The 22,782-nt window shown below is 32.8% G+C and overlaps 1 protein-coding gene across 1 annotated transcript; it reads left to right on the top strand.

Annotated features, from left to right (window-relative positions):
- The first annotated feature begins 14,560 nt into the window (after nucleotides 1-14,560).
- On the top strand, nucleotides 14,561-19,581 carry LOC120131932 (protein transport protein SEC24-like). The gene is made up of 14 exons (XM_039148792.1): nucleotides 14,561-14,888; nucleotides 14,960-15,025; nucleotides 15,634-15,687; nucleotides 15,781-15,953; nucleotides 16,238-16,424; nucleotides 16,532-16,677; nucleotides 16,755-16,909; nucleotides 17,169-17,250; nucleotides 17,347-17,462; nucleotides 17,934-18,032; nucleotides 18,210-18,333; nucleotides 18,436-18,716; nucleotides 19,044-19,258; nucleotides 19,370-19,581. Exons 1-14 carry the CDS (start codon nucleotides 14,561-14,563, stop codon nucleotides 19,579-19,581), a joined length of 2,238 nt encoding a protein of 745 aa, XP_039004723.1.
- The last annotated feature ends 3,201 nt before the right edge of the window (nucleotides 19,582-22,782 follow it).

Below are 22,782 nucleotides of genomic sequence, written 5' to 3'. Positions count from 1 at the left end.
ATGTCGATCCTCCCACAACATGACCCACCCATGATGCCTCACCAGCCAATCTGTATCTGTCTTGCCGCGTCTATCTAAGCTATGCTACTCGTCCATATTGCGAGGTGCTTCTGGAATTGGTTGAAAACAACCAAACTGCCAGAGCACGCTATCAGTGGAGTGCCACTCGACAGTCACATAACAGATCAGAGGGACCATCGTCATCCAAACATCTGATGGACCCCTCAACTCAGGTGGGATCACCGCCCTCACATCATCAGTAGAATATGACACCCATTCAAACTAAAACAAATAATATATAATTTTTATCAAAATAATAATTTAATTATATAACTATAATCTAAAATCGATTTTTAAATATTAAAATTCATACTGTGTGCCAGCCTTCTGATCGATTAGCACCCTAATTTTTTCTAAATCATCATGTAGCTCCTGATGATTTTTCCTATCAGTAGACCACCTATTCAAGGAAAAAATTTGTTATACGCTGTATAAAATTATTAATATACAAAATCAGTTTTATAATTACCTCAGAAGTAGTGGAAATACGAATGGGTTCTTCACAATGGGACATAAAAAGGGCAATTGATACCATGCCCAAGACTGCAACAGCAGGAGAAATCCGCCGATAGCATTACGCCTGTAGTCAGTGGCTCCACACATCTCCTTATATAACAAAGCCAAAACTGCCGAGCCCCAACTGAATGATCCGGCGAGACGAAAGTCGCTAAGATGTCGCAACCACATGTAGTGAACTAGGTTGCGCGATTTGTCCGGCATCACCAACCCTCCTATCAGCTGCAGTATGCATGCCCGTGCATACATCTTAATCTCATCCTTAGAGGCGTCTGCACTCAACTCCCGAAAATTGGCATCTAACCAATTTAACGGTATCCTACCTCCGATAATATTTTCCAGGACACGTCCTAGACTATCCCGACACAAAGTAGTCCAAGAACCGGAAGCTATCACCGATATCACATCTCCATCCACCGGAAGCCCCAGGTGCATAGAAACATCCTCAAGCGTGATCGTGCACTCTCCGCACGGAAGATGGAATGTGTGGGTCTCCGGCCTCCACCGTTCTACTAAGGCAGAAATCAGGTCTGGCTCTATCTTACAGTGATCCTGATATCTACCTATGTAACCGAATCCAGCCTCTACTAAATACAGCAAGACACGGCTGGGTATCACAAACTTAAGATTCCTAATAAAAGGATCTAATACACGGTCCTTCTCCTAAAAATAAATAATTACAAAAATTAATTATTAATCTAATAACCATGCATTAAATAAAGAGAAAATAACCTCAGTGACCAAAAATGCCTTATAATATACGATTTTAACTAACTTTTGTTGGATTTGCCAAAATGACCAACTAAATCGCAATGCGATCGATAATTCGCAACGCGATCTCCGGTATCGCAAATCAGTTTCCAGACTCGCAACGCGATTCTGACTATCGCATTACGATTTCCAAATTTGCGTTGCGATTTTCCGACTATCGCAATGCGAATATGTAAATTGCAATGTGAATAAGACAATCGCAACGCGATTCTGACTATAGCAACACGATTCTAACTGTCGCAATGCGATGCTGACTATCTCAATGCGATTTTCAAAGCGCCATTATTATCGCAACGCGTATTTTTTTTTCAAATTCCAAACACGAATATTAATATATCGGAACACTGAACCGTCCACAGTATATCCCGTAATCACAACTCATAGCCTAAAACCCTAAATCATAATTTAGTATCATCTCCATCTCTCACTCTCTAAGGCGACATCCGTCCCCATCTCCGACGAAATCAGTCCCCATCTCCGACGAAATCCGTATATCTCCATCTCTCAGAGCCACCCTCACAATCATTCACGGTCAGAAATGGAAAATCAACCAAATCAACCACCGAGAGTTAGTTTTTTTTAATTATTTTTATTTTGAAATTTTTACATTATTATTAGGTTTTTCATATTGAAATTGATGATAAGTTTACTAGTAATTTCAATAATAGATTACCCATTTCATTTAGATTGCTTATTAAATTCATTCGATTGCTGTCAATACTGCTAAACTGTTTAGTCTTTAAACCTTGTGAATTTAGTATTTGTCTTTGTTTTGTCTTTTGGTTGAAGTAATGCAATCCATTCAAGTTTCAATTTTAGTATTTGAAACCGAGAATCGCAACGCGAAATGAAAATTGCAACGACAGAATCGTAATGCGATTTTAGTTTCGCATTGCGTTTGTCAAATTCTCGTTGTGATAGTCATTTTCGTGTTGCGATTTTAAGTTTCAAAAACTATTCTTCTTCTGAAAATTGAAACTTGAATGAATTGCATTACTTCAACACAAAAACAAAGACAAATACTAAATTCACAGTGTTACAAATTTAAGTTTGAAGAATAAACTACTACTCTTTATGTTTATTGTTTTTGTTATATCTTCACAGTGTAGGTTTTGGTATATCTAACTTGGTATGTTTATTGTTTTTGTAGAACTTTTATTCAGCTCAATTGACCTTAAGAAATAAATTAAGCATGGCCAAAACAATTGCGTCGAAGCTTTCACCTGCACAAAGAAAAATATTTGAGGATACTTGCTTCGGGCCATGGCTGAAAGTACAACATCCGGGTGTAGATGCTATGTTGACCCATCTGTTTCTTCAAACCATGACTAGAGATCTACCAGAGACTATACAACGTCGTGATGAAAAGATATGATTTGATTTTCCACCGGCGTATACGTGTTTTGGGCGGGAGGAGTTTTGCTTAATCACCGGTCTACGCTTCGGACACGATGATGTAGGTCGGTACACTAGACATATTACCCCCTATCATGGTTATCCCGGGTTTTTCCTGAGCTGTCAATGGAGAAGCTGAATTTACACGTGGAAGACTTGACGAGATTATTGAATAAGAAATATGGTTTTACTCGTATGGATGACGTCGATGTTGTCTGAGTATGCCTTCTAATACTTTTACATGCCGGTTTTTTAGGCAGAGAGGCCAGACAACCTATTCCTAATGATCTAATTAAATTGGTAGACAACATATTCGCGTTGCGATTTTTGCGTTGCGATAGTCATATTCGTGTTGCGATAGTCAAATTCGCGTTGCGATTTTTGAGATGCGATAATCAAATTCGCGTTGCGATAGTCAAATTCGCGTTGCGATATTCAAATGAATGTGTAATAAGTGATAACAACTGAACATATCATAGCAATGTTCAAACTCAAGTTACTAATATATGCCTAACTGAAAATGTTAAAAGTTTACACATAAAATATACATAATAGTCAAATTCACGTTGCGATATTCAAATGAATGTGTAATAAGTGATAACAACTAAACATATCATAGCAATGTTTAAACTCAAGTTACTAATACATGCCTAACTGAAAATGTTAAAAGTTTACACATAATACAACGTTTGTATTTAAAAATCACCTAAGTTAATAGTCCCAAAAGGTGAAGCCGGTTGTGATTGGGATTTTGATTTTGATTGCGATTTTGATTGCCTTTTTCTTGACCCCATATGAGCTTTGGATTTTGATGAGGATCCATATTTTGGTAGAGGAAAAGATGATTGTGATGGCACTGGTGATCCACATGTCAACCTACTATGACCACTTTCCTTGCACCGACTACATGTCGATCTCTTCTTCTCTTCACCCTTAGACGGTATACGATCGTGACTTTTTGGTCGGCTAGGTAGCCTTCTGTCCATGGCTGGTGGAAAAACTGTTTGTAAGTCATCTGGTATGTCCCACTCAGAAGGATGTGGAATATGGTAGATAATCTCGGCATAAGTCTGTCGATATACTTCTGTAGTATAGCAATCCATAGCGTATGCACTTGAATCATCTTGGTTTAGATGAAGAGCAACTTTTATAACATGCCCACACGGATAACCAGATGTTTGCCATTTCATACAACTACACGCCTTTGCATTTATATCGACAAGTCCATTTAAGTTATTATCCAGTACTTCAAACAAAGTGTTTGAACATGGTTCAACTCTCCATGACGTTGAGTTCACAACACGTTTCGTTATCTTTTTTTCAGTCCATGGTGTAACACGATGTTCCAATGTTCCTGTAAATTTAAATAAATAATACTTAGTAAAATATATGATAAGTTACGAATTTAAAGAAATAATACCTGTATGGTTTCTTTTCTTGTAATACCACTGTTGAATAGAGGCTCGAAAAAACTCCATTAACATAGTAATGGGTAATTTCCGGGAATGACGACTTAGAGCGTTGATTGATTCTGCACTATTAGACGTTATGAAACCATATCTTGCTCCAAGTTGATGTACTCTTGACCATCTTTCAAACCCGACATCTTCTAGTGTTAGAGCACACTGAGGCAAAACACGTCTTAAATAATTTATATGCTTATTAAAATCCACTTCCCGATAAGCTTTTACAGCCTTTCAGTATGTTCATTTTTGATTTTTTATACCAACAGACCTTGATTTTAGATTTCTATATAAATGAACAAAGTCCATGAAAAGCATCTGGGAAACACCTTCTAACAGCGTTGTCAATTGAGTTTGCCCTATCGGATATGATTGTCAGATTGCTAATAGGACCTATGCAATCCCTAAGATGCCCCATAAACCATGTCCATGAATTAGAGGTTTCAGATTTGCCAACCCCGTAAGCTATTGGCAGTATCCCATTGTTAGCATCCATGGCTACTGCTAATAAGTTTACTCCAAGGTATCGACCTTTTAAATGTGCTCCGTCAACTATAATAATTGGGCGCATGCAAGTAATAAACGAACGAATCTACAAAATCATATACACAAGAAATATAATCATTTAAATGTGAAATGCATGTAACTAACAAAAATGAGTCAACAAAATTATATTGATTTACTAATCGCAGCACCAATGGCGATAAACAGCAACTCAAAGCGTCCATCTCTATCTGTTTTGATATGAGTTACCGACCCAGGATTTTTCAGCTTTAAATTGTCACAATAAGCCGGCAGTTGGGCAAACGATGCTTCTGGCGACCCCCTCAACAATTCCAAGGCATAACATTTGGCTCTCCAAGCTTGAGAATATGAGATACTAATCTTGAACCGAGCATTCATGTCAGTCATAATTTCATGTCCCCGATATACCCGTCATTCAAAAACATTAACTCAGCCAGAAAACGACCCAACACCTTTTTGTTTGCCTATCTATGGTGAGGAAAAACTTGGGTTCTTGAACATGCATGTTTATCAATAAAAGTCTTAACTTTAAACATTTCGCAATCTTTTATCCTCTTTACAATCATACGCCATGTACAGTTTTTGTCAATCATACACCTTGTTTCGAAACGATCTTTGCTTGATTTGTTAACTTTTAGTTGATAGCCATCTTCCACATATTTCGTATACAAAGCTATCTTCAAGTCTTTCTTTGTATCAAAACAATCATCTTTCTTGATACGAATAATTTTTGTGTAACAATCAACTGCTATTTTTACCAACTCTTCTTCCGGTATCTGAAGTAATTATGGCATATTCTAGTTATACTCCCGTGGCATTTTCTTCGGGGATTTCTTCTTCTTCTTTTTCTTTTTCAGGGTTATATGAATTACAGAATGGATGTTCAACATGTTCATTCATAGTCGTAACTTCCTCCTCATTATCATCAACAACATCTTCCTCGGCAACGACTGTTTCATCATCAAAATTCGGGTATTGATCAATTTTAAAATCATTACACACATGGTCTGTTTCTTCTTCTAAAACATCATCAAAATCCGAGTATTGACCAAGATAAAAGTCCGGGTATTGACCAAGATCAAATTTCGAATACCGACTAGTACTCACAATTTTTTCTATTGGCTCATCATCGTCTAACTGGTTAATACGAAGACCTGAATTTGGTGCTGAAACTTGATTGGGATTTGGATTAGGGAAAGGTTGTGGGTTTTGAGATTGTGTTTGGTATTGGAAATGTGGTGAAACAAAATTTGCTTGGTGATGAAATTGTGGTGGAACCTTTAAATTTTGAGCACCATAAACTGGGGTTGAAAAATTTAGTTGATTACTACCCGCTATTGACCCAACTTCACTACTTCTAGGTTCAATAACATACAATGTAACATCATCTTGCGAAATACTAATATAAGCAATGAATCGTTCAACATCTTCATTGTCGGTTAACAAATAAACTTTACATTTTCTCTGATAAGATAGCCTAAATCCACTTAAGGGCTCTAAATTCAATTTATTTGCAACACGTAACATTAGAGTTTCATAAGTTAACTTTTTTAACGACATTTTTAGTTGAAGATTCATGGGTAAAGGCATATATTGTAAAACACCATGAACATTCTCCCATGACCCTCCAAGACACAAATCTATCCAAACATGATCAACATTAGATGATTTCATTATTGTAAATTAATTTACTAAACAAACGAGCTGCGAAACTAAAACCTGTTGCCGAATGGGGAAGGATGTCGTTGGACATATGAACAGATGTCGCCGGAGAGAGTGATAGATGGAGATGGAATGAGTTGCGATTTAGGGATTTAGGTTATGAGTTGCTTCTGCTGCGTAGTTATATACCCAAAACATTTGTGTTGCGAAACTAAAACCTGTTGCGAATTTGAAATTCAGTGTTGTGACAGTCAGAATCGCGTTGCGATAGTCAGAATCGCATTGCGATAGTCATAATCGCATTGTGATTTACATATATGCGTTGCGAATTATCGATCGCATTACGATTTAGTTGGTCATTTTGGCAAATCCAAAAAAAGTTGGTTAAAATCGTATATTATAAGGCATTTTTGGTCACTGAGGTTATTTTCTCTTAAATAAATCAACTAATTATTACTAATAATTTAAATTAAATTAAAACGTTAAAATGTTATCGTATCAGCAAAGTGTCGAGATAATTAATTCTTAATCTAATAATCATGCATTAAATAAATCAACTAATTATTACTAATAATTTAAATTAAATTAAAACGTTAAAATGTTACTGTATCAGCAAAATATCGAGATATTTAATTCTTAATCTAATAATCATGCATTAAATAAATCAACTAAATATTACTAATAATTTAAATTAAATTAAAACGTTAAAATGTTACCGTATTAGCAAAGTGTAGAGATATATGATTTCCATCCGAGCGAAGTATACTGCCTTCCATTATATATCTGCAAAAGAATTATATTAGTAAAATATTAAATAAAGTAAATACATAATAGTAAAAATATTATAAAATATACCTTTAAAAAAAGAGTATTTGAGAGAAATTTAGAGAATTTGAGAGAATTTAGTGTGATAAAAGTGATTGAGGATGAAGGTATTTATAGGGAGGATTGGGATGTGAGGGGCCGGGTATTTAGGGGTATAGCGCGCCCCCTGCACCGCGTTATACCCCACGTGTCAGATACGCATGTATAGCGCGGATCAGGGGGCGCGCTATACTCACGTGGCGCCAAATCAACGTTTAGTACGGTTCAGAGGGCGCGCTTTACTGCTACAGGTGTTAGATCAAAAAATATAATCTGACCGGTGTTAGATCGATAAATATACCGATCATCGTAATTTATTAAGAAAATTACCTTTGATTTGAGTGTTGATCGAACTAAACTAAAGTAACTTACAATTTGTCCTATTATTGTTTTATTATTATTTATAACAGTTAATATTAATACTTTTATTTTATAACAAATATATTTACTAACAGATTTTGTCTCACGTTTAAATCAAATTTGATTTTTACTGTTTTATTTTGCTCCTCTGGATTTTCACAATTATGAATTCGCCCATCTTCTCTAGCCTTTGCTAGGAGTGGAAATGAGTCGAATCGAGTTTGAGTGTTGTTGAGCTCGATTTGAAAACTTTGAAATATAGCTCGAATCGATTCGAAAATTTGTTAGTTTAAAATTTTCAAGTTCAACTCGAAATCCCGAACTGAATCTCGTGAGTAGCTCGAAATGAAAATAAATTTTAAACTTAACTCGATTGAAACTCAAACTTAAACTCGAACATAAACCTTAAATACATGAAAACCTTACTGTATTTTTTTAAAAAAAATAAACACATAAATTTTGGTTTTGTCAATAATTTATTTATTTTTAAAATAAAATCTTAATATATTATATTTTTTAGCTGATCACGAGCTTTTTGAGTCGAGTATCAAGTAGTTCGTTTCGGCTCGTTAAGAACTCGAGCTCGAGTAAAGTCTATTCGATCTGAATATATATCGAGCCTTGACCAAGTCAATCTAAAATAACTTACGATATGTCTCGTCTCATTTACAACGCTAAATCTCTACCATTCCCACCCGTTATTATTCTTCCACATTAATTAACTCTAGTTTATTTATGCTTTCGTTTACAAAGTAAGCTTTTGCCTCATATTCCGATTAAATAATAAATATTAAAATTATTAAGTGTTGAGAATATAACACGTATGATATATATATATATATATATATTCAATTTTTTATACTTTAAAATAATCTTATTGTTCTTAGATGTCACGAGTTTGAGTATCAACGACTACGGTAGGATGATTAAATAGTCATTATCAAATGGTTGAAAATACTTAAAACATATATTACTTTATAATCATTTTAACTTAATAAAAAATATAATCATGTTTTAATTTTTTATATTTAAATTACTATAACCAATTACTTGGGCGATTTTCCCAAAAAAATCACCCTTACCCACTAATTTTTCCTGTCAGACACCGTTCAGACTATATTTTCTGATCTAACACCCTTTGCAGTAAGGCGCCCCCTGAAGCGTGCCTTGCTAAACGTGTAAAACACTCAAGTGTTAATTTTGTAAATATTTTTAAAATGGTGCCTAATATGTAATTAATTTCTGTTATGGTGATATTTGCATAAAAACGTCAACTTTATTTATTTATTTTTTATCGAAACAACTTTCTACATTAAAATCTTTAAATATTCTTTTGCAAATTATTTTATAACTCGACAAATTTTGATTTTTGCATGAAATTACACAATACATATAATCTAGTATATGAAAACTTTGAGGATAAATATTTTAAAATACAAATAATTTTATAAAAGCTTTATAACTAGTATTTCTTTTTCAAAATAATGATGATGATGATGATAATAAATATTTAATAATTTAAAAAATTATAAATTTTATATATTTTTGAAAAAAATTAAATTTATATTATTTTTGTATTAAATTTTATTCATTTTTAATTCTTTTTTATTGCATTTTATTGATTTTTTTTAAAAATGAATAATAATTCATTTGATCTATCAATTGTAATATTTTTTCATGAAATTACAGAATACGTATAATCTAGTATAGAAAAACTTTGAGGGTAAGTATTTTAAAATATGAATAATTTCATAAAAGTTTTATAACTAGTATTTCCTTTTCAAAATGATGATGATAATAAATATTTTATAATTTAAAATAATTATAAAATTTATATATTTTTGAAAAAAATGACTTTTAAAATTAATTGTTTAAAAATATAAAAAATATTAAAATAAACTTTTAAAATTAATAATATTTATTCATTTTTAATAAAATTAGAATTTAATATTTATTTTATATTTTTTAAAATTAACATTAGAAATAATATTTTAAATAAAGAGGTGATATTTTTTTTAGCTTTATATTCTTTTTTATTAAATTTTATTCACTTTTAATTCTTTTTATTGTATTTTTATTGATTTTTTTAAAAAAATGAATAATAATTCATTTGATCATCATCATCATTTTGAAAAAGAAATAATAGTTATAAAACTTTTATAAAATTATTCATATTTCAAAATACTTACCCTCAAAGATTTCCTATACTAGATTATATGTATTATTTAATTTCATGCAAAAATTAAAATTTATCGAGTTATAAAATAATTTACAAAATAATATTTAAAGATTTTAATGTAGAAAAAAAATTCACACAAAAAAATAAATAAATAAAGTTGACGTTTTTACACAAATATCACCCTAAAAGAAATTAATTACATATTAGATATCATTTTAAAAATATTTATAAAATTAGCACCCGAGTTTTTAACACGTTCAGCAAGGCGCGCTTCAGGGGCGCGCCTTACCTCACGTGGCGCTAGATCAGCATAAGTCGTGCCCCCGGTACGCCTTACTGCAAAGGGTGTTAGATCGAGAAATATAATCTAAATGGTACCTGACAGAAAAAAATTAGTGGGTAAGGGTGATTTTTTTTGGGAAAATCGCCAATTACTTGTAAACAATAAAAAGAGTGAAAATGAGACCAATATCGAAGAAGACACACGTAGAATAAGATATTTAACGCGATTTGATGTTGTCAAATTTCGAAAGGAATAATAATTTATTATAAACATGTATAGTGCATGAGGAGTAAATACATGATATTGCAAATTTAATAAATTTCAAAACATTTTTTCAACATCCGCATAAAATTTAGCTGGATATATCGTTTTATACAATTAGATGTATTTGATTTTATTAAAAAATAAGAAATATCCAAAACTATAATTAATGTTTAATAGTAAAAAACATAAAATAAGCATAGTGTGATTGCATGGATAACTTTATTGGATAGACTTCCTACTCGTGTTCGATTACAACGAATGAGAATCGTTAATGATGTTAACTGCTCTCTTTGTAATGAAGCTATTGAAACTAAAGAACACTTGTTTTTTGATTGCTCCTTGGCTTCTCATGTATGGAATCTTACTGGACTGAAAAGTCCTCTCTGTCTTGGGAGAATATGACTGCTCAAGCTTGCGAAACATGGAGAGGTAAATCACTTCTTACCACTATTTTAAAGCTAGTGTGGTGAGCATTTATCTATACCATGTGGGAGGAACGAAACAAAAGAATTTTTTAAGGTTGCTCCAGATCACCCGAAGAAATCCTCAAAGCTATCAAAGAAATAATCGGGATTCAACATAGAGGAAGAAATATTAACCGATTAGATAGTGTTAATATTAATCTTTGTAATGCTTGGGGTATAGTTTAACCAATCATTCTTTTTGTATGTAGGTTGTAAATATATAGTGTTGTAATTGGTGATTGGTTATTTTGAGCATGTAATTGACTTTGGTTCTTTGGATAATAAAAGCAATTTATCCAAAAAAAAGTAAAATAGTAATTATGACGTTTTCTATAATTATTGATACAAAAACTAGTAATTTGACGTCATATAAGGACCGCGCAAGAAAAAAAAATAAAAATACATAAAAAAAATCGAACAAAATATAGATACAAACAAATCTAACTATATCAGTAAACAAATCATAACATGATATTAAACAATTGAAACATCACTAAAAATCGTAAACCAGAGTTGGGCATCGCGAGAAAACTATATTCAAACGCATATAGCATATCAAAATTTAATCTTAGGGTCCAAAGCATGAAAGTCCATTAAGATAACAAATAAGCGTCATCTTGATTAGTCGATGTAACATCAAATCTAACATTAAGAAAAATAAACAAAAAGAACGACCAAACAATCGATACATAAGTCTAAAAATATGCAAAATGGCATAGGTAAACGTGTCATAAATGCGCAATAAAATGTTCCACAAAGATAAACATATTAGAAACTAAAAAATAAGAAAAAAAATTAAGATTTGATAAAAATAAAAGAAAAACAATGATTAAAGAATGTCGGCGATAAGCACTAATATTGATGTAACCGTTGATGTTTTTATTAAAAATATGTGTCTAATGTTTTCATTAAAAAGATACAATAAAAAATTAAAAAAGGCTTAATACATTTTTAAGCGTCTAAATTATATTTTAAATTGATTTTTGGTGCCTAAAAAATATTTTGTTAAAAAAAGTTGTCTAATGTTTTATCCGTTACCATTTTAGGTGTCCGGGCATTAACCGTCAACAAAAAAAATCGTTAAGTGACATGTTTCACGTTATGATAAATTAAAAATATTTTTTATTTAAAAACCCCTAATTTCTTTAAAAAAACCCCAAAATTCCTAAAAATCTCTAAAACAACCATTAAATCCCCAACACAGTCTATCACTGTCGTTGACCGTCACCACCGTTGGCAATCACTCACCCATCGTCGACAACCCACTACTGGTCATCCATCACAAGTTGTCATCGTTAACGGAGAAACAAGCAGAAGAGAATCAAATGGAAGAAAAAAAGATATAGTGCCCTGTCGTCCCTTTACAACGATGCCATTCTATTGTCCTTCTCACCAATGTGAAGGCCCTCGTCATCCCTCTCAATTGGAAGGAAGAAGGAGGGGGTGAAAATTGTCGGGGAGGGAAAAAGTCATAGAGGAAAGGGGAGGAAGAACATAGGGCTGGGGATTTAAAAAATAAAATAAAATAATATTTTTTATTTTAAATATTTTCTAACATTATATAATTTTAACACATGTTACTTAACATGGTTTTTTAATTACATTTAAAGATCGGACACCTAAAATGGTAACGAAGGAAACGTTAAGCACCTATTTTTAACGAAAATTTCTTTAGGCGCCAAAAGACAAATTTTTAAAAAAAATCAGATGTTCGATTTTATTATTATTAAACATCATGCGTTATAAAAACAAGGCATTAAAACAGTCAGAAATAAGTTCAAATGACAAAAACTAGAAAGGAAAAAAATCAGGGAAACATAACATAGGAGAAAAACACAGAGACCTCTAAAACTACCCACAAACAGGAAACAAAACCCAGAAACGAAGCGTCGATGACTCATTGCTCCATCAGATCGGGGCATGCAACAACAAAAGCAAGCAAGAGAGAGAGAAGGTACTCCAAACAATTATGAAAAAACTCTTATCAGGAAAAACTTCCAAACAAATAAACTTCCTTAAGGTGGATCTAAATACTGACAATCAGCTGTTGCTAAATCGACGACAAACGGTGGGGCTTCTTGTAACACCCTAAACCCAAATGAGCCTAAAGTGCCACATTGGGCTACCGAGGTAACCGTTTATTCTCAAAATATGTTGATTTATTTTCTTAAAACATACTGTGCGATATCATAGATAAAACATAAATACTGTATAAAATCATTTTACAAACCGGAGCTTTGTGACACATAATTTAAAATCAAATAATAAAACTTTGAAATTAATAAACTGAATACATAAGTAAGGAACTATGAATACATATGCCCACTAAGCTATGGTACGATACTCTGAAAGAGATGCTGGAAGTCCTACTGCGATGGTGCTCCTCGAATTGCTCATGCTACTAACCTGCCAATGAAAAACATCCGAAGACTAAACTTACAAAGACCAATAATATAATCGCTAATCTAGAACAACATAAGAATTCATAAAACTAAGCATGTTGAGGATTTTATACTAAACAATAGGTACATGTATGACCTAGTCAAGTGCTACATACTTAAGGCTTAGATGTTCTATTTATGAAGTATGAGTTTTTAACCCTAATGTTTGTATTTGATATACATTATCTGAAAGTTATGTTTATTCTTATGTGCATTACCTGAATGTGATACCGAAACTATTGTGCATTGTCTGAATGCAGGATTAACTCTGGTATGCATTATCTATATGTAATGCTGGTTTTACTATACAGATACTAATATATGGGGTTCTCGTCGGTGTTGTGACCTTTGCTGGTGCTCTGGGATGGTATCTCATGTCTAAAGAGAATAAGCAAGAAGTCCAAGACTGAGGTTTAATGCATCAGATTTTGAAAGTGGAACATGAAACTTCACCCCATGCCCTGTCGCACGGAGTAGTTGATAAATAAACAAACATTTATAAGCATTTTATGTTTTATGATCTGATAACAACTTTGTTGTATTAACTACTTGCTACAATTCCATGCTGTGGGTTTTCTAAATAGCATTTTAATGAGTATGAGGAATTGTTTGATGTTCTTTCTGCATCCATTTTTACATTTAACTTGTAGTTGTCTTTGATGGTCGGTGTGCAGAATTGATTGACTGTTCGGTGGTGATGGCAATGAGCAGCGATGGCCGACGACTATGGTGGAGTTTTGGAGTTAAAGATTAAAGGAGTTTGGATTCTTTTTAGTGGGTTTTCTTAAAAAAATAACAAAAAATTTAATTTTTTAAAGTAAAATTAAAAAATATATAAATTTGGCGCATGTTTGATAATGATTTTTTAACTATTTCGGAGTATATATTTAAAAGTGTAATAAAAAAAATTATACATCTCTTTTGTGCAAAAAAAATTTAGACATCTAAAGTTATTCGAGTATAATTTAAGTACCTTAATAATTCAATTTTAAAACAATAATAGAATAAAACTATAAATATATATTTGAAAAATTAAATAATTAAATAAAAATACAGTTGGAACTGTTATTTTTTAAATTAATTAGTAGTTATATGCCTTCATAGCACATAATACTTGATGGAAATGAAAAAGAAAGAAAAAGGATCCGCTACGTCATTAACAAAATCCAACGTGGTATATTTTAAGTTTCTTATTGGTTATCTACATATACGCGCAAGCGCAGCACTCAATCACCCTCTCCCTAGCTTAGACACCTGCAAAACGATCACATTAATTTTCGACAAATACAACCCCCCCCCCACCCAAAAAAAATATGGCGGTTCGTGCGACGGTGTCGAGATTCCCGACTGACTCCGACTCCCAAGAAGCTTCCGGCGTTCCATGGGGATTAACTGTTACACCGTTCGCCTCCAAAGATGAGAACGATCAAGCACCAGCCTATGGATCGGACGGCCATCTTTTACCTCGATGCGAGAATTGCTACGCTTATTTCAACACCTATTGTGAACTCGACCAATGGGCCTGGAATTGTTCTCTTTGCGGCACGCTCAACGGCCTCTCTGCCGAAGCCATCGCCAGATACTCTCGTCCTCAGTCGTGTGCCGAAATGATGTCGTCCTTTATCGATCTTGAGTTGCCTTGTAAGTGTAATTTGGTTACTGATAGAGAAAAATGAGGGATAATGACAAATTTTGTTCGTGTTTCTATTTAGTGGAAGGATCGGAGGAAGAAATGTTGCACGCTCGTCCGGTGTATGTTGCCGCTGTTGATTTGTCTTGTGAGATCCTCGTTTACTTTGTTAGATTTTGATCTTGGTGTTGCTAATTTGAATTTTTTTTATTTGTTGTACATGTCCATTAAATTTATTCGAATTTCAGTTAGATTTATAATTGATATTGATTCCTAGGGTAAAAATGGGTCTTTTAGTTGAGAATCTAGTTTCTTTTTCATCATAGAAATTTCGGATGAACTGAGTTTCATAATATTGACAACTACATTCTTAAGACCAATTTAGGACTCCAAAGTACGAGAGTTCATATTCTAATTCTTGACCCTCACACTTCACATGTGGAATCCATTCATGTACGTTAGAAAATATGAATATGAGAATACGGAGTTGCTATTGAAATTTGAATGTTAAGTAAGAATGCACTTTGCTTATATGTTTTCATTTTGCATTTGATGTGTGTGAAAAATACTAGTGTTTATGTTACTCCAAGAAGGATGTTCAGGAGAAAAGAAAAGAAAAAGGTATTGAGTTAATAACATACCCGGTCTCTAGCTCAGGTCTTCCCTTAATGTTTTGGCGGATGTTCATATTTATGTTCACATTTCTATATTTTAACCTGTATATGCTTATAATACATTTCTTTTTTGTATTTATAGCTTCAGAAGAATTTTTGGAGCTTATTAAAAGTGCATTGCTGGCAACATTGGAAGGTTCTTTTTTGCTGGATAAAATGATATTCTTTTTCTTCTGCTTTCCCCCCTTCAAAGGTTGACTATTTTCCTTCATTTTCATTTATATTGCAGCTCTTGCACCTGGGTCACTTTTTGGCCTAGCTACTTTCAGCCACAAAATAGGGTTATATGATGTTCAAGGACCTATACCTGTTGTAAAAAATGTTTTTGCCCCTCAGGAGACAGAGGGTAGTTTACCAATTGAGCTTGAAGATGTCATGCCTTTGTTACAATTTTTGGCTCCAGTATGTATTCATATTTCATACATTCTTGTTTCCTTCTTTTTTATCCTCAGCTGCTGCCTCTCATGGTTCATGCAACATGTTTTGATTTTCTGAATGGAATGGTTATTTTGTGACAATAGAATTAGGTAGGGGAGTGAGTAAATATATCAGTCTGTATCTGAGATAACCTTTGTTGTTCGAGTCTTTCGCCTATGATATTTTGGCATATCCACATTTATATAAATCAAATCATGTAATTTTGTAATTTTTGCATACTGATATTCTAAAATCAATAACCTATTCAGGTTGAAACTTGTAAGGATCGTATCACATCTACACTTGAAACTCTCAGGCCAACTACTGCATGGGAGAGAACCCCAGGTTCAGGTCAAGTGTTGGATGGTGTGTTGATGGGTGGCCGTGGTTTTGGGGTGGCAATGGAAGCATTATGCAATTACCTTGGATCAGAATATGGAAACACTTTTGCATTAGGTTTGAGAGAAACCATAGAGTTTTTCTGATTTTTCAAATGTCTTCATTCTCATCATATGTGTCAATAATTTGCTACATTCTGCTCTCTTCTCTGAACTCAACTGCAGCTAGAGTTTTTGCCTTTCTCTCTGGTCCTCCTGATTATGGACCTGGGCAACTAGATACAAGAAGGTATGGTGAGCAATATGCTAGTAAGGGAGAAGATGCAGACCGTGCTTTGCTTCCTGAGCAGACACCATTCTACAAAGATCTGGTAGATGATTTCTTGATTTTTTTTATCTCATCTTTTGTTGTGTGGATTGAAAAATTTAGCATTGACATATTTTACAGGCTGCTGTGGCTGTTCAAGCAGGTGTATGCGTGGACATTTTTGCTGTTACAAATGAGTATACAGATTTGGCATCTCTCAAATTTCTTAGCATAGAAAGTGGTGGCTCTTTGTTCTTGTATTCAAATACAGATGATTCAACACTTCCTCAGGACATGTTAGTACTTTGATCTCCTCTAATTCTTTCATGGGGTTTTATCGGACTAAAATGATATTTTATTGGTTAATGGCATAACAAACTGATATTGAAATAATTATTTGCTATATTTTCTTTTAGGCTAGATACACTTCTAATTTATTCCCCACCCTCTTTTTTTTTTAAATAACAGTGTATGTGTTTATTCGAACACTTCATATCTACTTGAGTTAATGATATGGATACTCCATTTCAATTTGTTATTGATGTTGCTTTGCAGGTACCGAATGCTAAGTCGACCATATGCTTTTAATTGTGTACTAAGATTGAGGACATCTACGGAATTCAAATCTGGCCATTCTGCAAGTTTTCCCCTTTCTTCTTTCAAATTTTCTTACTGAGGAAATATTACCCAACAGAACTTGTTTTCTCACTTCTTTTAATCCCTCCTTTTGCAGTATGGTCACTTCTTCCCAGATCCGCAATATGAAAATGTTCAGCACATTATTTGTTGTGATTCTTTTGCTACATATGCTTATGATTTTGATTTTGCCAATAATGTGGGATTTTCCAGGTATAAATTACTCATTCCAGGTTCTTTCTTTGAGTGAAACAAAACAAATATACTACTGCTGTTGATTGTTGAAATTTGAACATGCATTCTGTAATATGTATATCTTGCAGTAAATTGCAGGGACTTCATCTGGCATAGAATCTTATAGCTTAGTATTCTACTTTTTTTGAGTTTTCAAGATTCGGTAGAAGATATTCATTATGCTTGGTTAGGAATCTTTCTTAAGTCTCTCTTCTTCTTATCATGTGAGAAAATCTGAAGCTGAGGTTTGTAATATGTAAATAATTGCAGATTTATATTTTGTTCATTTTATTAATTCTTGCCTGGACCAGATGAGCTTACCTAAATGCTTGGAATATACTGACTTTGAGTAGTATCTGGTTGTGCTGCCCTTTTTTGTTGATAGCAATTTGTGGAGCAGTACCATTGTAATGTTAGATCTTTTTTAATCTCCTCTTTTTTCCTTTGCAGACATTCTTCTGAATTACCAATGGTGCAAATTGCATTCCAGTATACTGTTGTCGTGCCCCCTGAGGAACTCTCAAGTTCAGGAGTGGTTTCTTCTAGTAGGTATATTGGACGTTCTATTCTTACATTGTTCTTGCCAGACTACAATCGAATTGTAAACTGTTTCATTCTTGACAACATGACTATAGGAGTTCCAAGTTATTAAGCATAACCAATTAACAATTTTCTTTCCGGAGCTATTTTTGGGCTTAGCGTAATAAGATCTCATCATTTATGCAGAGGCAAGCATTCGCTTAAGCGACGACTTAGAATACGAACTCTGCAGTATGGAACAGCTAAAAATCTTGATGAACTTTATGATAGTGTTGATCCTGAAGCAGTGCTATCTTTACTTGTTCACAAGGTTTGCCTCCTCTCTTTCCATGTCTTCTAGATGTGTGCTTATGTATTTTATTTTCTGAGTATCATATCTAATATTTTTTTTATATATAATTTAATTCTAAAGGTTATATTAGCCTCTTTGGAGCAAGGAGTTAGAGAGGGCAGGATACTGCTTCACGATTGGCTTGTTATTCTCACTGCTCAATATAATGAAGCTTGTAATCTTATCCGATACAAGAATGGAAGTAGTTCAATCACTGCTCAGATTGATGTTACCTTCTCACAATGCCCACAACTGCAACTTTTACCTCGCTTGGTTTTTGCCTTGCTTCGAAATCCTCTTCTGCGTTTCCACGAAGAAGGTGTTCACCCCGACTACCGGATTTATATGCAATGTCTTTTCAGGTACACGGTGCTTAAATGCTTGGATCTGGGATATATTCTTATGTCACAGTCTCTTAAATAATCAATCGATGGCTGTTGAATCTTTCAGAGGCACCGGCTTTTGAGCCTTTAAATTCACTTAATTAGTGGAAGATTGATTGTTGAAGCTATCTTTAATATCAATAACTCTGAACTTACCCTAGCAGCTTATTTTGGAAGTTTAGCTGAAGTCATGTTTTAATTTTATTTTGTCCTCGTTAATGGATGTTTGAATATTGTTGCTATGGCTTTTTCCTCGGTAGACGATAACTACAACTCTTAAATGTTTCTCCCATATATGTGGTGCAGTGCATTGGAACCAAGTTCTCTTTACCGTGCCATCTACCCAATGCTAACATCATACTCAACGCCAGATACACAAGCCTACCCTCGGCACTCATTGAGTCGTGCTGCTCTAATTACCAGCGGAAGTCCGATATTTTTCCTTGATGCATTTACCACTCTAATTGTCTTTTACTCATCTACAGCAGACCCCAGCCTTCCTTTTCCTCCACCCCATGACTGTAAGTTGTTCTATCATTTGTTAGTGCTTTCTCTCTTAGAAGTTGAGTCTTAAGAGTCGAACCGGAAGTTTATTAGCTGTGATTTCTCCTGAGACAAATCATTCTTATCAGGTTTGTTGCGATCTACTATCAACCAACTGAAACAAGATCGCTGTATTACTCCCAAACTTGTGTTTATCCGGGGAGGGCATGACGATGCCACAGTGTTTGAGAACTATCTTATCGAGGAGCAGGATGTCGACGGAAGTGGCCTAACCAGTGTCATGGGCTTTGTATCTTTCCTCGAAGATATCACACAAAGTGTGTTGGAGTACTTGAAATAGAAGATTTTGTACCATTTCTGTAATTTGAACCCAGGACAAGTAGAAATATACATTTTGCTAGAGGCAGATGAATCAGCAAACAAGAAGTGGCTAAATCCCGACTCTTTTGTAGTTCAGCTTTGGTTGGTTAAAGAAGGTAGGGGGTGTCTCATACATCATTTCCGGAATGAGTGGTGGTTGTCATTGTTTACGTTAACAGGACTTGAAATAAGTGTTTTATACAGGGTATGTTCTTTTCCCCCCTAAGCTTTTACAATATTTGAAGGATTATATCTCGTAACACTGTCCTAATCTTGTCGAATTTAGGTGCCGAATATGAGTAGTTTAGAGAAAATGAAAAGTCCAGTAATGTAGATGACTGTACCATTTCCTTGTTCGTTAGCAAAGTCTATGACACCCCAAAACCAAATGGTTGTAGTTAGTATTACAGTTTAATTAGTGAAGCATAAATGTAGGCTTCGCGAAACCATTTATTGTTTTGGTTAGAAAATCAAATGCAGATGAATCAAGTGGTGCCAGTTGGTGTAACATTTTAGGCAAAAGGGTCAATGTTGTCCATTAGTAAATTTAATTTATTATTTTCGTCTCTATCTTTTTTTTTATTAATTTAACATTCGAAATTTTATGTGGTGTTCATTTTAGTCCTCGAAGTCTTTTTTGACTAACAGAACCATTAGTCTTCTAGATTTTTCAACACCAGTAATTTCTAGATCAATCAATTATTATTGATGTGACATTTATTAAAAATAAATAATAAAATAATTAAAATATTTATTAAATACAACGGTTAGAAAAAATTCCCAAAAATTTGAACTTATCCCTTAATCTCACTGAAATGAATAATAAAATTTTGGGAATTTATTCTAACTAGTGTGTTTAATAAATTTTTTTAACATAATCTTTTAATCTACAGACGTAGAAGACTCATAGTTCTCTTAGTAAAAAGTAGTCAATAGGCTTTGAGGGCTAAAATGAATACCATAAATAATTTCGAGGGTTAAATCGATGCAAATGACGATATGGACGAAAATGATAAATTAGGTTTAAGGGTGTTCAAACGGTTAATTCGAACACTAACCTAATTAAATCGAACTTTTTTTCTTTAACCGTTAATTGAACAGAACTTTTTTTTGAAAATATTAATCGAACCGAACAAAGTTCGGTTGTTTCGGTTGGTTAATCGAATTAATTGAATTTTTTTATAATTAAATTAAATATAATAGATGTATATTTTTTATTTGAGTTAAAAATTAATTAGATATTGATAATGTAATGAGTCTAGTGTGATTAAAAAATAATGGGTATTAATTTTTAATGGTTTGAGCTTAAAATATGTTTATAGTATATATAATATTTAATAATTTCAATTAATTTGGTTAATTAACTGATTTTGAATTGAATTAATCGTTAACCGAATATTGAAAAAAGTATTAACCGTTACCTAATTGAATTAACCGAACTAATTTAATTTGATTGATTAATCAGGTTAAAACTGAATAATAAATACCCCTAATTAGGTTTACTAGTGAGACAACAATGACCCTTGAGCCAACATTTTATTGTATTTTTCTTGTTCATTGTGGTCATATCGTTATCGACGATAATTTTAGCTAGACTTATGTAAGCCTTCATGGTGTTTTTTAATCATAATACTAAAAATAGTTCTAAATATATTCCTTAATAGTTATTTTAACCTTTTTAAGTATTTTATTGTTTTATATTTTATTTTAAATCAAAATGATTTTTTTAAATTAATATCATTAATTGTTTAATAATTAATGTGTTTTACTAACTAATAATTCATGTTGACTTGAATGTTGATACGTCGTTTTCATGCGTAATATTAAATGTTGATTTTCTAAAACTATACCTAAAGTTTACTTTTATTTCATTTTAGTATTTTGCTATTAAAAGCTTTAGTTTTTGTTTTATTTTAATACATCCTTCAAAAATTAACATTAAGTTTTGAAAAAAGAAGAAGATGAAAGTTTAAGTACTAAAATTGACCAAAACTGATAGTTTAGGTAATAAATATATTAAGTTTTCAATGATAAGTACTAAAATAAAATAAAAATTAAACATTAGACACAATTTTAAAAAATTAAAAATTTATGTACTAAAATAAATTAAAACGATAATTTAAGTATTAAATACATAGTTTACTAAAAAAAAACTTCACTTCCAAAGGGTGATGATATAGTCTCGCAGATGAAGATTTGATAGGGGAAGAGATGATCTTTAAAATTATGTCCATGATATATATGCATGATGTGGATGTTATACATACAGACTCATTAAGGCTTATTTTGTATGCCCAATCGTATAATGGGCATAACTTTAGAGATTATCATTCAGGACGATGGCATGTAATCAATACCACCGTACATCCAATTAACACGATGGCGGCGTGTAATCTACTGTCGTTCCGATGGGAGAGCCTCATGTGTGAGTGCTTAATGAATTGAGTAGTTTCTCTAGTAATTCGAATTCGATTCGATTAAAGTTCAGTAAAAAGTTAATTTGAGTTAATTCAATTTCATACCTTAAATAGTTGAGTTAAATAAAATTTAACTTGATTCGATAAGTTCGCGAACAATTCGTTAATTTTTTATATATAATTTTTTAGTAATTATCTTAAAAAATTATTTCATTCACTCAAAAATCAAATCTTATTTATTATTTTAATATATTTGCAGATTGTTATTTTGAAGTTTAGACTTTAAAATTACTTCATACACTCTTTTGATAAATGTTTTTGTTAAATTTATTAATTTATGTTGATATTTTCTATATAGTATTAGTATATTTTATCTATAGTTAAGGAAATAAGGTAAAAAATTCAGTGAATTTAACGAATAACGAGGCGAGCAATGAGCATCGAGCTTAACAAGTAACAAGTTTAATAAGCAATGAGCTTAACGAGCAACGAGTTGAGAAATAATTTTCTTATCGAGCATGAGTTGAGTAAAGTTTTAATGAGTTCAAAGAGCAACGAATCGAGTCGAACAACAAAATTTTTTAACAAACACAAGTCAAACACTTTCAACTCACGATAAACTCGCTCGATAATCATCCCTACCCATGCCCAACAACACGCCACCCAAACAGCTTCACCTTCGGTATTGTACTAGTTATACAAATGCACAACGTGGATGTTATTCATTCAATCATATTGGTCTTATAAATGCACAATGTGGATGT

The sequence above is a fragment of the Hibiscus syriacus genome, unplaced genomic scaffold, assembly GCF_006381635.1.
Source record: "Hibiscus syriacus cultivar Baekdansim isolate YM2019G1 unplaced genomic scaffold, ASM638163v2 tig00110557_pilon, whole genome shotgun sequence".
NCBI lineage: Eukaryota > Viridiplantae > Streptophyta > Magnoliopsida > Malvales > Malvaceae > Hibiscus > Hibiscus syriacus.
Note: the sequence above shows the minus strand (reverse complement) of the source record. Positions and strands in the feature narration are given on the sequence as shown.